This window comes from Penicillium taxi, assembly GCF_028828555.1.
Source record: "Penicillium taxi strain IBT 34144 chromosome Unknown utg000001l_segment0_segment0, whole genome shotgun sequence".
In the NCBI taxonomy this organism is placed as follows: domain Eukaryota; kingdom Fungi; phylum Ascomycota; class Eurotiomycetes; order Eurotiales; family Aspergillaceae; genus Penicillium; species Penicillium taxi.
In genome coordinates this window covers 4,895,072-4,908,940 of record NW_026643203.1, presented here as the reverse complement: position 1 = coordinate 4,908,940, position 13,869 = coordinate 4,895,072, and the positions used below count along the sequence as shown (strand labels likewise).

The following is a 13,869-nucleotide window of genomic DNA, read 5'->3' as shown; positions in this document are numbered from 1 at the left end:
GAATCTCGAGGTACAACATCAACAAGTTTCTCGAAGGTATTCAACGTAAAAGTGTCAAGTCGACTGGTTCAGACTGGCCAATCATTCAAATGCCACAAATGAATGAAACTGAATTTTCTAACTAGAGTGTAATCTGGCTTAAATACACACCGAAAAGTGGGTCCCAAATCACTTCCTTTGACAAAAAGTGTCAGCAAATTGGGCGGAAGGAAATGTTAACGATTGATTGATTGGCTAATTACGTGGGAAATCCACAGAAACTAAATAGTCCAAATAACATGCAAACAAAGCAAACAGTAACCGTCTGACACACCCCTTCAACTTTGGATGTAAGCATCGAAGTTGCCCAGCTAGACGCGAAAAGTACACTAATATCACGATAAAATTGCACAAAAACGAGGCTTTGTTGAATGCCTTTGAACAAGTGTTGAAATTGACGCTGTTGGAGCTCAATTATGGTATAGAAACCATATTCCATAGGTTCCTACATGATTGGTCTTTATAGACCGACGCGGAAAATCTTGATGAAGGGGTTTTACTCGATCAATTCTTCCACATCTTCCATATTGAGTAGCTTTACCCAAGATTCGAACCGTTGTCTGGGTAAGATCTTGGTAAAACCATCAGCTACCATCCGGGCGGTTGGGACCCAATCCACCTTAATGGTACCGGATTGCACCTCCTGTCGAAGCTAATATCGATGAATGTCGACATGCCTAAGCTTGGTTTCGAATCCATCTTCCGAGGTGAGTAGGGAAATGGTGCGTTGGTTATCGCAGTTAAGGGTGACTTGGTTAAAAGGCATTTCTAATCCGATGTTGGTCAGGATCCTTCTCCACCAAATCAGGGTCTTTCCTGCGTCGGACAACCCCAGAAGCTCTGCTTCTATAGTTGATGTCGTAACAGTTTTCTGTTTTGACGCTTTCCAGTCTATTGGTCCACCATATAGGGAGCAGACGAATCCAGCAGAGCTTTTCCGATCAGGATGATCGCCGTACGATGTATCGCTTGAGATCTGAAGAGCTAGATCATCTATTTCTAGTTTTGGGGTGCTATAACAGAGTGCCTGATACCGCGTTTGGTATAAGTAGGTGATGACTCTGTCTACTGCTGCATGATGCTGAGGTCCTGGATTTAAGAGGAAATATGAAAGCTTGGTGGCCGCTTTTGCAATGTCTGGGCGAGTAATCGAAGCAGGGTATTGGATTGATCCAACCTTTTCTTGATAGAGCTTCGTTTCTGCCGTAGTTGCTGTTCCTTCAAATGGTCTTATGTCTTCAACAGGGAGCGGTGTTGAGACTTTTGGGCGACCATTTAGCCCAAATTTGGCTGCTAAGCTAGTCAAATAGCTATCTTAGCATAGCCAGAGTTTGTGGGTTTCTCGATTCCGGATGATGCGAATATTTAGGAACCATTCTGCATCTCCATGATCGGTCAATTCCTAATGCTCTTCAAGGCGCTTTTCAATCAGCTTTGCGTACATATCTACGCTCTTATGACTTACGATCAGGAAGTCATCAACATAGAAGAAGATAATGATTCCTTGTCTAACGAACACACAGGGGTCCTCGGCCAGGCACTTTAGTCTAAGCTTAAGAAGAACACGCGATGCTTCCTTTTGCCATAACTTAGGCGCGATACGTAGTCCATATAATGCTTTCCGCAGCTTCCAGACTCTGCCTGACTTCCCTTGAAAACCTTTAGGAAGTTGTGTGTAAACGTCTCTTTCTAAGAAGCTGTTCAGAAACACGGCTACTACATCTCTCTGTCGCAGATCCAGGTTGAAGGCTGCGACTAGTGCAAAGATCATTCTTGTAGTTTTGATGGCAAGTGTAGCTGATTTGACTTCGTCCGGAGTTATCCTCTCTAAGTCTCCGCGGACGCAGATTCGTGCCTTACATTTCAAGAGGAGGCCATCTTCGTCAAATTTGTAGGTAAAAACCCATTTAAGCGGTAGGACTTGTTTTAAACGGTCATTTGGCCGATCCACCTCTTGAAAGGTTGCTTTAGCTGTCAGAGCTTGCACTTCTGACTACATTGCATCATTAAAACCATCTTCGAATTAATGTCCTTTTACTTCGCGAAAGGACTATGGAGGAGGAGGCAAATCGTCTCTATGTCTTCGCACATATTGATTCGAAGAGGGTTCTACCATTCTGGTAAAGAGAGCGGTTTAGTATAGAAGTAGAGCTTCTTGCTCTTCTTCATATTCCGCCTGAACTACTTTAAAGTACGACTCATCTTTTATAGTAAAGCTGGCGAAACATGCAGATCCACGGGTTCGCCTACTAGGGATGATATTAGACTCGTCTAGGTCTAAACCGATCTCCTTATATGTTTCAAATTCCCATTGAAGTTGACCTGCTGCATCCCGTGGAAGTTGTTCTTCATCCGGTATCAGATCCTGCTCGATTTAAGGATCTTCTGCGTCTCCTACCCCTTGATCTGAAACCAGGTGTCTAATATCTGGTGTAGGCACAGATACTAGAGAGTCAGGGAGCCTTATTAGTGGTGTTTCTAGGGCTTATGGAAGTGCTCCAGGGACTGATTCCGATCGATCTGATCGTAATCTCTGCTCGTCTAAACTTGGTGGTTCGTTCGAGTCTAGAACTTGGATGGGATCTGGCGCAGATTTGGGGTTTGAAGCCTTATTCCTATCTAATTCTGGTGTCATATTTAAATCTGCTAAATCTAGTGTTAAATTCACTATATTCAGTGTTGATTGTGTTAGATCTTCGCTTAGATCTTGTACACTATCATGCTCTGGCATTGGTTCGTGAGTATTGACTCCAATTTCTTGTTGTAGTGCCTGTTCCCTTTCTGTATCATCCAGAATTGTAGGCTCTTGGTCGAATTAAGCAGGAAGAGGCATCGGAATTTCCTCCCAAGGTTGGAAATTTGGTGAATATCGGCGTTTCTCGTCAAAAATAGTGTCTCTGACTAGCTCTACCTTTCCGCGGTGAGGGAACCAAATTCTCCATATATTAGATGCCATATAACCAACAAGAAAACCAATTTCTGCACGACGATGCATCTTATCCTTCTTCGCAATCTTTTGTATACAGCAGTACGCGAGGCTACCATAAAGTCGTAGATTCGAGAGGTTTGTCTTCGGCATCTTGTCTCCTGCGAACGGACGAGCTTCCTCCCAAGGAATTATCCATTTCCCGTCCACTTTGGTTGGTGTACGGTTTAGAATATAGACTACAGCTCTCACTGATTCAGGCCACAATTCCGCTGGGAGCTTCCCTTCCTCAAGAAGAGCTCTTGAGCGTAGTATAATGACTCCACCTGCTCGCTCTACTGGTCCGTTTTGCTCAGAATGTCCAGGGATTATATGACTAACGGTGATACCTTCTTGTCCAAGGAATTTCTCTGCTGTGATGTTTACAGCTTTCTCATTATCGTAGTGGAAAGTCTTGATTAGTAGCTTCCACCAGTTTTTGACTATGGCAATAAACATTCTAATAGATTCGTTTGTCTGCCATTTGCCTTTGAAAGTAGTCAGCCAATGTATATGGATACCATCAACGTAAAAATAAGATATCCATTGCTCTTCGTTGTACGCAATTGACATATGAATCAAATCCCATAAGATTTGTCCAAATCGTCCGAAGTTGCGGCCAAGTGGGCGTCGACTGATCTGTCGAGGTGCTTGTATAAGATGACAGGTTTCGCAGAGAGATTCAGGTTCGTCTGATCGCTCTATCTTAATGCCTTCTACTAGCTTTAGAAGCTGTAGGATTGGTTCCTGATAGACATGTCCAAGGCGTCGATGCCAAAGCTCTTGGCTGCCTTTAGACGTGAGCTGCTTTATCGAACGTCGCGTTGATAAGGTGTTTTGGTTTGATGTGACCAGAGCAGTTTGTTTAGCTGGAGGTTCAATCAGAATGAGTCTTTCTTTCTTCAATCTAATGGTCTTCATCAGAGGTTTCAAATCTCTCCCTATCAAGTATTCTTTGTCCGGCATCCATTCCCCTCCTTTATCCGTAAATGAGTAGTAGGAGAAGAGGTTAAGGACAAAATCTGGAGCGTATACTACATCTGCGATAGTAATATTCACTCTCTGGTCTGTCACTGGGTGGACTCCGGAAATGACATAGGTTCCTTGTCCAAGAGTCTTTATAGAGCCTTTACCCATGTTTAATCGACCATTCATCGGTTTGAAGTTGATGAAGCTTTCTCTGTTATTACACACATGTGTCGTTGCTCCTATGTCCAGGATCCAAGAGCCTTTCAAGCCTTAGGAGTTAGGACCAGTCAGGAGTGTGATCTTAGCCTTTAGATCGAATTTAGAATCATAATATAACTGTCGAGTAGATTCTATGCTAAAGCCGTTGCCTGTGAAATAGGCTGCTTCCATCGCTAGGTTGGCTTTATCTGTCGATGCGGTATTGGTTGGAGTTGATTTTTCAGAGGACTCAGAGATAGAACTTGTCTTTGATGCTTTCTGATTTGCGCGGTTTATTCTTGAGAACACCCATTCTTTCCACTTAGGATCGTCCTTGAACGCAGCTTCGACCGCCTCTTTAACAGAATTATTTGGCTTGTAGTTTAGCGGACGATTCGACTTCTTGTTTAGGAACCAGCAGCGTTCAACAGAGTGTCGCATACCACATGGGCATCCTCTTTCTTCAAAGCTTAAGGGCTTTAAATCTATAGGAGGTTGGTTCCCGGCTTCCGGGTTGCCTTGCCAGGTAGCGAATGCTCCTTTAAGGGCTGTTCCGGGAGTTGTTTAGGTGTTAAATGCTTCGTATATAGTCCTAAAATCATCAAGAATAGTCTGAATATCAGAACTATCTCCTTGAATGACAACTTTTGAGTGCCATTGCTGCCACCAGAATGGTAGAATCTCGCGTGTTAGACGAATGAAGAGAGAACGTAAGTCTTTGCTGTCTTTTGCAAGGACAATACCCTCAGATTCGGCTTCCTGTCTCTTGGTTTCCCAAGCATCCAGCCAGAGTAGTATGTTCGTTCCTTCTCTTGGCGGATTCGTCATGACATTCATCCATTGTTCAAGAATATTGGTGTACTTCGACGTCGATTTTCCAAAGCGTTTCTGGAGAAAGACAAGCTTTGCGTACGGACCTTTCTGAGATAGAACTAGATCCTGGAGGGTCTGCTCAAGATTCGTAGTAATATACTGGTTCAGTTCGCCGATTGCTTTATGCTTCTTGTCCCACTCATTCTTATGGTATTTGAATGTGTCGACATCGTCTCTCCATTCTCTGCGAGCACGTTCGTTCTTTCTGTGTGTCTCTTCATCGTCTCCTCTCCTCAAGGTTGGTTTCTCAGGGAAGTCACTGGGTTCTGGGCCAAGTTGCCTAATCTCTGACTCAGAGAGATCTGGGTCAATATATTCCAGTATACCTTTGTCTTCCGCAAGCGTGGTCACCCTCTGTAGCCATTTCGGCCATTGAGTGACGTTTTTGAGCTTTTCGCTGCTCATTACGGAATCGAATTATCGTATGGTCCGATCTTTCAGGAGTAACCTAGTGATAGACACTCAGGGCTACTCAGGACTACTCAGGGGTAAGATTCGGGGGTTTTCCTTCACAACACGCCAATTGAAGCTGTTGAGGGTTATTCGGAGGTAAAATCGAGTAGAAAATAGTATAAACCAGTGATTTCTATGGATTTAACAGCGAGCCGGGCTCATAACTGTCAGCAAATTGGGCGGAAGGAAATGTTAACGATTGATTGATTGGCTAATTACGTGGGAAATCCACAGAAACTAAATAGTCCAAATAACATGCAAACAAAGCAAACAGTAACCGTCTGACAAAAAGTTAGAGTCATGTGATATCTATATTAGGCTTAGCGTACTAGCTGCATTTATTATGACGTCACTACATACTAAGCTTTTTGACGTTCTCCTGCCCTAAACTTGGGATTGTATTAATGCTCACTCTAATCTCATCCGATCTCACCCGGCTAACCTGGCGCTCACCCTGTCTATTGTGCACTCACCTTGCTCACTAAGGCGATACATCCCCTGATTATAGCAGCTTTATAGGTTACTTTTAATGTAATCCTACCACATACGACCACAGGGTGTGGAGAACAGGGCTTCCCGTCCGCTCAGCCGTACTTAAGCCACACGCCGGTCAGTTAGTAGTATGGTGGGTGACCACATGCGAATCCTGACTGTTGTATGTTTTTGTTTTTTTTTGTTTTTTGCTACTCTACTCTACTCTACTCTACTCTACTCTACACACGGCTAGTCTATACACCTCTAGCACCCCGGCCTCTACGGCCGAGTCTTGAAGCCTTCTTCAATGATCCATCACTGTATTATTACATATATACTGTTGATATATATTCTTATATAACTCTTTATACCTGTTGCGACAGCCGAGAAACAAGGCCATCAACAGACGGAAAGTATTTCGGCCGAAAAAGCTTCTGCCGAGACAGCGACTCCGGAACTGGATTAGTATATCACGGCATCCTTGAACGATATGCATTCATCGCAAACGACACCCTTGAGCGATGTGCATTCGCGACAGTAATGTCCCGTCTTCACCGTCTCTTCTGTCTCGGACGAATGTTGACATTCGTCCAGAGCAGAGGGGCACCTATATACTATAAGTAGCTAGTTCTTTCATCAATGAAAAAGCAGACTTCACAACAACCGCAATATTCAGTATCGTAGCATCCACTACACCCGGTGGATTTTCTACGGTGTTGAGTAGCGGTTTGTTGGAGCTCACAACGTCACCATTCTCAGTTAAGATATTCGAATATCGCCAAGCGAGCGACAATACCACTTATCTAATTACAATTTATTTTTTTGGTTTAGGGACGCAAGTAAGCCAGTGACACTATTAGTCATATTTCTCTGGTACCAAAAGGCACTTAGTTATAGATCTTAATTACTGCGTTAAACTATATAGTGGGCATATAAGCTACATGGAATCAAGAAAATACATGATCCTGAGAGGAAGGAGTGAGATCAGTACTTGGGTTCAGAAAATGTAGACGCAAGATTCGTGAAGTATCAAGGGCCAAGACTGCACATCTATAAAAACCACCTCTAACAATGGGGGCTAAAAGACATAACTATAGAAAGATCTTGAGATCTGTCATACTGACTATGCTGGAAAGATTCTGGAATATTTTTCAAGGCTCGGTCATAGAGGCCGGGGTGCTAGAGGTGTATAGACTAGCCGTGTGTAGAGTAGAGTAGAGTAGAGTAGAGTAGAGTAGCAAAAAACAAAAAAAAACAAAAACATACAACAGTCAGGATTCGCATGTGGTCACCCACCATACTACTAACTGACCGGCGTGTGGCTTAAGTACGGCTGAGCGGACGGGAAGCCCTGTTCTCCACACCCTGTGGTCGTATGTGGTAGAGTGATTACAAAAGTGAGCTATAAAGCTATTATAGTCAGGTGTATCGCTCTGGTGAGCAATGGGTGAGCAGGGTGAGTACGGACAGGAGCTCAGATTACATGAGGTTATACTTCTACACCGCCTTCGGCGGAATCGATCGGCAGGAACGGTGTTAGCCCTAACTCCAGCCAGCACCGTGACAATATCTACTCTCCAGCGTTATCCTAAAGCCAGAGAGATTCTACGACAAGGATAGACGACGGAGAAATATTCGCTATTCAACCCCATCTCTAAACGCATCACCACGGTTGCCATCTTAGACGGAATTCGCTACAATTAAGCTTACCAGTCCCTCTGAGCAGATCACCAAGATGTTTCAAGAGATTGCTTTTTTTGCTCTTGGTCGCGGCAGGGGAGAAAGAGAGAGAGAGAGAGAGAGAGAGAGAGAGAAAGAGAGAGAGAGAGAGAGAGAGAGAGAGAGAGAGAGAGAGAATACGAGACTCCGCGGAAGCGAAAGGGCGCAGTCTATGACAGGCCAAAGGAAAACGCCTATATCAGTTTCTGGTCACAGTGAATGTTTACCATCCAGTATACTGCCTTATTTGTATGTCACAATTACTCTCTTCGTACGTAATTCATAGCCACTTACTGACTTATTCATTATTGCCGTCAATACATCCATAAGCGTCTTCTATATACCAGATGGATAGAGTGTGCTCCCAGCCATCACTAGCCATTTGCCTCAGGCATTCTCAACAAAAATGACCTGTGGCCTGTAACAAAACCCTCTCAGCTTCCTCTTTGCTACCAATCTCATTTCCATGCCACGACACGAAACCATCCGGGCGCACCAACACCAGTCGTGCTCCCCAGATCTGCTGGGCATTGGATTCCCCGACAAGGGACATAATATGAAGGGGAATCTGGTGTTCGCCAGCCGCATCCCGGAAGGTGGACCCGCCAGATGACGATCCTGGCACTCCATCGACAAACTCCACCAGGGTCAGATTTTTTCCGTATTTGTCAAACATCGCAGAACTGTCGGTGAGGAACACATGAGGAGCCCGGAAGCCCGGATGGGTGGTTGGAGTATATGAGCGTGAGTCGAAGGGCGGATGACTGAACGCGCTCTTTGCCGTGATGTCCGAGTGATACTGATAGCCGTGTTCGACGCCAAAAGACTGATTTTGCGCGTCATTCGACTGCACATACTCATGGATATTTTGTCGCAGTCCTTGTCCAAGTGCATCGGACGCATCGATGATCGTAGCGTCCAGCGTCACTGCAGACGCAAGCCCCATCAGCTTGCCTGCATGTAATTTGCCCCAATGCTGCATGAGCTCGGCAACGGGACGTCGTTCCTGTTCATACGATGCTAGCAGCTGTGGTCCTCCCCAGCCCTGGATTGTTCCGGCTAGTTTCCAGCCCAGGTCAAAAGCATCTGCGATACCCATGTTCATGCCGTACCCGCCGGACGGGATGGTCTGATGGCATGCGTCACCCGCCAGGAAGGCCCGGCGCAGGGGCCCGGTGTAGGACTTGGCGAGCGCAATGGTGGGCGTCCAGGTTGACTGCTGGATGATCTCATCAATGGTAATCAGGTATGAATCTTCCATTCCTCCTAGGACGCGGTAGATCGTTTCCTCAGCGGAACTGGTACTTTGTTTCGATCCAGGAGCACGGAAGTCATGAACTGTCCACGTATCAACTTCGTTTTGAGCGATAATGGCGCCGCCCACTGAGTTTCCGCTGATCGAAGGGTCTCTGGGGAAGAAGGTATGCCAGAATCGCCCTTGCCGATAAAGATGGGTTAGGTCCCGGGACTTGAAATGGATTAACACCACGCTGCTTTGCCTATGTGGAAGTCAGTCACATTCTGGCAAAGAGATCAACATTGCGGGGATGCATACAAGGGGCCTCCTTCAAGATTAATTCCCAGGCTTTTGCGTACCAGACTGGATGCTCCATCACATCCCACTGCGTACTGGCTGCGCATCACTTTCTCGCCCCCTATGTGAGGATTTCGGACCCGAGTTTCTACTTCGGTGGCACCCTCGATGAGCTGTGTCACACCCCATCCAAAGCGGACCGTGATCAGAGGGCTTTTTTCACACTGTTCCTTTAGGAACGCCTCCATCAAATCTCCTGATACCCGCAGCCAGGGCTCAAGAGACATCGTCCCATCATTTTGGTACAAGATGCGCTCACGGAATTGGTCTACACTGGGAAGTTTCCACTCCGAGAGAGGATGTTCCACCCCCAAGCCACTAGAAAAGCGTACCGTAAAGGGGTATGCAGGGGCCACCCCTTTGGCAATGATGCGGGTTAGCTGACGATCAAGATTGTAGGAAAGAAATTCGCACCTCGGGCACGTAGTCCATCAGCCAGACCTAACGAGCGCAGAATCTCCATCGTTCGTGCGAGCGTCAAGTCCATTTTGGGAAATCTGCTAGTGTCAACGCAAATCTAAGGATGTATGCTGCAGAGGAATGCCAGACTGTGTAGTGGTGGTATTCTTCTCGAACAGAACACTACGCACATCGTGATGTGCCAGTGTAAGGGCGAGAACCATACCAACAGGCCCTCCGCCCACTATGACAACGCTGTTGTCTTTACTTTCGACATTGAGGTTGTCATTCATTTTCACGTCTCGTTAAATGGTAATTGGATCAATTGATGAAGTGAGTTGGTCGAATAACCTTGGTCGCGGCCATTCCGAGTCATCTTTTATACATCCGGGGCACATCTCCATCCTTCACTCTGATACGGAGTTTCTATCGGTGGATCGGTTCTACGGAGCTCAATTCGGCTTATTCTAACCGAGCTGACCAGTGCAATTCCCGAGAGGATTTTCCGTGGAAATTTCATTCGGAAATTTCAGTTCAGGTCTGAAATCCCAATTTTAGTCAAAAAGGTTCTACCCTCTGACTGTGATTGCAATGGCTGCACTCTATATTACTCGATGACACAGTTTCAAAGCGGAAGCAACAATGTGAGACTCATATTCTTCTAAACCGCATACACTAGCTTGTATCCATTGATCTCGCCTTTGCGGATGGCGTCCATTCCCTCCGCTATTCCAGCCAGTCCACCTCGTCGCTCCTTGTAAGGATGAGATTCGATCTGACCGGCATCTAAAAGCCCCTGAACCACTCCATACCAACTCTCGGCAAATTGCCGGTCTTGCGGCCGCGGATCCAGATTAAATGGTCGCCCCCAGTCAATTGCCTGATCAAACTGAGTAAACATGCAGATCCAGTCTGGTTGAACACTGCGGCGGGTATGCGTGCGCAGCGAAAATGGGTCCAGTGCAAGGTACTGCCCACCCGCCTTTCCTATCGCCACGTAGCAGAGCTCCATGGACCTGGTATCTGTGATGCAATCCACTGCCAGGGTGAGCTGGTTGTGGGTGTACTCGCAGATATCCGTGCCACAGGCTGGGGAATGGTAGTCAAAGGCAGCCACTGCCCCAAGTTTCTTCACACGGTCGAAACTACGCGGCGAACAGGTAGAGATGGGGGTTAAACCGGACCTTGGAAGATTAGTCTCTGTTTTTTTCAGGGCGATTGAATGACCTACAATCGTAGCAGTTGAATTACCAGGGCGCCCGTTGCGGTTCCCCCTCCATAGACCAATACCGTGGTGGGTACTTCCGGCGCAGACAATGGAAGAGGTAATCGAAGACTGTTATAAAGAGCCAGACCAGCCGTCGCGAGGCCGATTCCCAGTGTTGCAGCCGTTTGGAATGACATCTTCGCGGGAATCTTCCACACCAACTGCACAGGGACGGCTACATACTCTGCGAAAGCGCCATTGTCACGCCGGATGGGATTGTTGCCGAACACGCATCCGCATACGCGATCCCCCACTTGAAACCAACTCTTGGCTGAAGACTCTAGTACAGCGATAGTTCCTGAGAAGTCGCAGCCTGAAGTCGCTCCAACACTCGGAGATATGTCGGCGGATTTGCCATCCACCGGATTGAGGGACACATAGGCCACGCAGACCAGCACATCGCTGTCTTGTCTCTCTGGGAGAGAACAGGTCTCCATGAGAGAGACATTGCAGGCGCTCTGGACTTTCAGGGCACGTTGTGTGGGTGGGAGTTCCATCGTCAGGATACTATGCTTTCGCTGTTGTGCTTCCGTTGTGGCCGCGATGGATTTGATCTGATCAAGAGGAGTCTTTACGAACCAAACCGGAACCAGCTTAGTAGTCCTTCCCGTGATTCTATTGCAATTTTGTCGATTTGTTCACCCGAGAAGCATGCTGTTGTAATTTTGGCCCCCTGTATTTCGGCTTTCAGGCCTCCACTGCAGGGAAGAGAAAACGGGAAATTCACCTTTATCTCCGTTAGAATGTAACCTGACAGGGCTTTGAGATCTAATTTCCGTTGTAATTCCGTTATTCCTAATTTTCTGTCCACCTTGCAGCTGCACTGGTAGGAACATGTCACAGATGCCTGCCCTAGTTAGGTATCGATTTAAATCATTTTCACTTAGACGTTCATCAAATCGACATACGAAAGAGACTGATCATGGGATCCCATAATCATAGTATTCCTATCGTTCTCTCTCCGGTTGATTCGATTCGAAATTATGTCTCTTCTCCAGAGCCTTCAGAAGTGTGGCTGCGTTTATTGATCTGGAGCGTGATCGTTGTGGTCGTTTCGGTGATCTTGCGTAAAATGAAAAAGAAATTTGTATGAATCCTACCTAGGTATATCGCCCCAAAAGCAAGGATTAACGATGCATCAGGGGAGATTTCATGATCGACATGGACGGCGAATAAAGGAGCTGAAAGGGGATGCTCGTTTTTCCAAATTTATTTCAAGGTGATTCAATTCAACTATCATCTGATATTCCAGTCCCTTGATGAAGGCTAAGAAAAATCCGTCGACAGTTCAGAATTATCTCACCTAGGCGAGACCTTGGCTGGTAGTGAACCCTACATCATCCGCTCCGGGCCATTTCGTGAGCTGGTCATAAGCCAGCCAGCCCATGTCCATGAGTTCTATCGACACGATACCAAAGGTCAGTCCTTAATACCTTGAGAATCTGTGTTCGAGACTCATTGCCCTACACAGCTCATAGTAAACCTCCAAACTTCAACCTGGGCAAGCCCTTCGGCTGGTAAGTATCCTTTTCGGAAGAAATGTTCGCCTCGCAACTGACATTTATTCTCAGCCTCATGGGCAATGCCGTCGGGATCAAATATGGGGAGGCCTGGCGAAGAATGCGCCAATATTTCGACCCGGAGTTCGCCCTTCATCGGATAGCGCAGCAGATTCCCTGTCTGTCACAAGAAATTCATCAATGGGTAGACAGGATCATGGTCACTCCGAGTGTTGTTATTCATGCCAAGCGGTCATTCCAATTCCTAACGTTTCGCCTGCTGGCGGTACATCTGTATGGAGAGGCATTTAGCGAACTGGTTGGTCCTTGCCACTACTCTTTGGAGTTGCGAGTCCGTTGCTAATAAGAGTAGCTGTATGAACGCCTTTTGGAACTTAATGCCCTCCATGAAATTATCATCCGTGATATGTTGCTGAGCAAGTGCCCCGACTCAAAGCTCTGGAACATCCTTCCAACCGCTGCACGAAGACGACTGCAAGCATATATTAATCAGTGGCGTAAATTTAACCAGGCGATTATTGGAGAGGCTCGAATGGTGAGTATATAAAGTCATGTCTTCATCCCTTGTGTGGGCCAGTTCTGAACGAGAACAGCGAAATTTATCTTGTCCTATCGAGCGCATCTTCCGCGGCGTGGACCAGAAAAAAGATATGGAAGAAGATGAGGTATGAGCGCTCAATCCATTGGGTAAATCACTTTGTGGCTCATTGGGCTCATTCATTTTTCCAGTTTTTGCAAACATTAGACGAAATTCTGTTCACGAATGTCGATGTCAGTGCCAGAGTTCTGGGCACGCTATTTACGCATTTATCTATCCGTCCATCTCTGCAGGTGTTGTTGCGAGACGAGATCCAGCACTGGAAGCATGACCCCGATCTCAATCTCCCCAAGTATATGGCCCAATCGGATACGCTACTCAATCGAATGGTTATGGAAAGTATGAGGCATTCGCCGGCATTCGGTAGGTCTCTTGCTGTTGACGAGTAACGAGTAGCTTCCTGACTATGACAGGATTCTCGATGCCAGAGCGCACGTCCGCCCCGAAAATTATCGGGGGGTACTTCATTCCTCCACACACATCCGTGGTCATCGACACTCGGCGTCTCAATCTGGAAGATGTGACGTGGGGCCCAGATGGCGCTGAGTTCCGACCTGAACGCTTCTCTGAGATGCCGAAGGATAAGCTGCGATGCGGTTTCATGAGGTTCGGGGCGGGAGCTGCGTCTGGTCGCTGTTTGGGGAAATATGTTGCAGATGTGGTGTTCAAGTTGACCACGATGATCTTGGTTGAGCAGTTTTCTCTCGGTACTCGGGACACCGACGGGGCTGGAGATATTCAGGTGACACGTATTGAACAGTTTTGAAGCTATTCTGGACGGAGGTAATTGAGTTGGGAGCT

At 46.6% G+C, this 13,869-nt stretch overlaps 4 protein-coding genes across 4 annotated transcripts; 1 reads left to right on the top strand and 3 right to left on the bottom strand.

Moving 5' to 3' along the window:
- Positions 1–4,243: 4,243 nt before the first annotated feature.
- Positions 4,244–5,449, bottom strand: N7495_001762 (uncharacterized protein; the record flags this gene model as incomplete). Its single annotated transcript, XM_057204432.1, has 2 exons — positions 4,244–4,710; positions 4,798–5,449. The coding sequence occupies 2 exons, from the start codon at positions 5,447–5,449 to the stop codon at positions 4,244–4,246; spliced, it is 1,119 nt and encodes a 372-aa protein (XP_057068505.1).
- Positions 5,450–8,087: 2,638 nt separating this feature from the next.
- N7495_001761 (uncharacterized protein) lies at positions 8,088–9,976 on the bottom strand (the record flags this gene model as incomplete). Its single annotated transcript, XM_057204431.1, has 4 exons — positions 8,088–9,189; positions 9,246–9,642; positions 9,699–9,781; positions 9,834–9,976. The coding sequence occupies 4 exons, from the start codon at positions 9,974–9,976 to the stop codon at positions 8,088–8,090; spliced, it is 1,725 nt and encodes a 574-aa protein (XP_057068504.1).
- A 368-nt stretch (positions 9,977–10,344) lies between these two features.
- On the bottom strand, positions 10,345–11,447 carry N7495_001760 (zinc-binding alcohol dehydrogenase family protein; the record flags this gene model as incomplete). Its single annotated transcript, XM_057204430.1, has 2 exons — positions 10,345–10,867; positions 10,915–11,447. 2 exons carry the CDS (start codon positions 11,445–11,447, stop codon positions 10,345–10,347), a joined length of 1,056 nt encoding a protein of 351 aa, XP_057068503.1.
- A 425-nt stretch (positions 11,448–11,872) lies between these two features.
- N7495_001759 (cytochrome P450) lies at positions 11,873–13,834 on the top strand (the record flags this gene model as incomplete). Its single annotated transcript, XM_057204429.1, has 8 exons — positions 11,873–12,017; positions 12,222–12,368; positions 12,422–12,467; positions 12,522–12,768; positions 12,823–13,005; positions 13,064–13,135; positions 13,200–13,431; positions 13,482–13,834. 8 exons carry the CDS (start codon positions 11,873–11,875, stop codon positions 13,832–13,834), a joined length of 1,425 nt encoding a protein of 474 aa, XP_057068502.1.
- Positions 13,835–13,869: the final 35 nt, after the last annotated feature.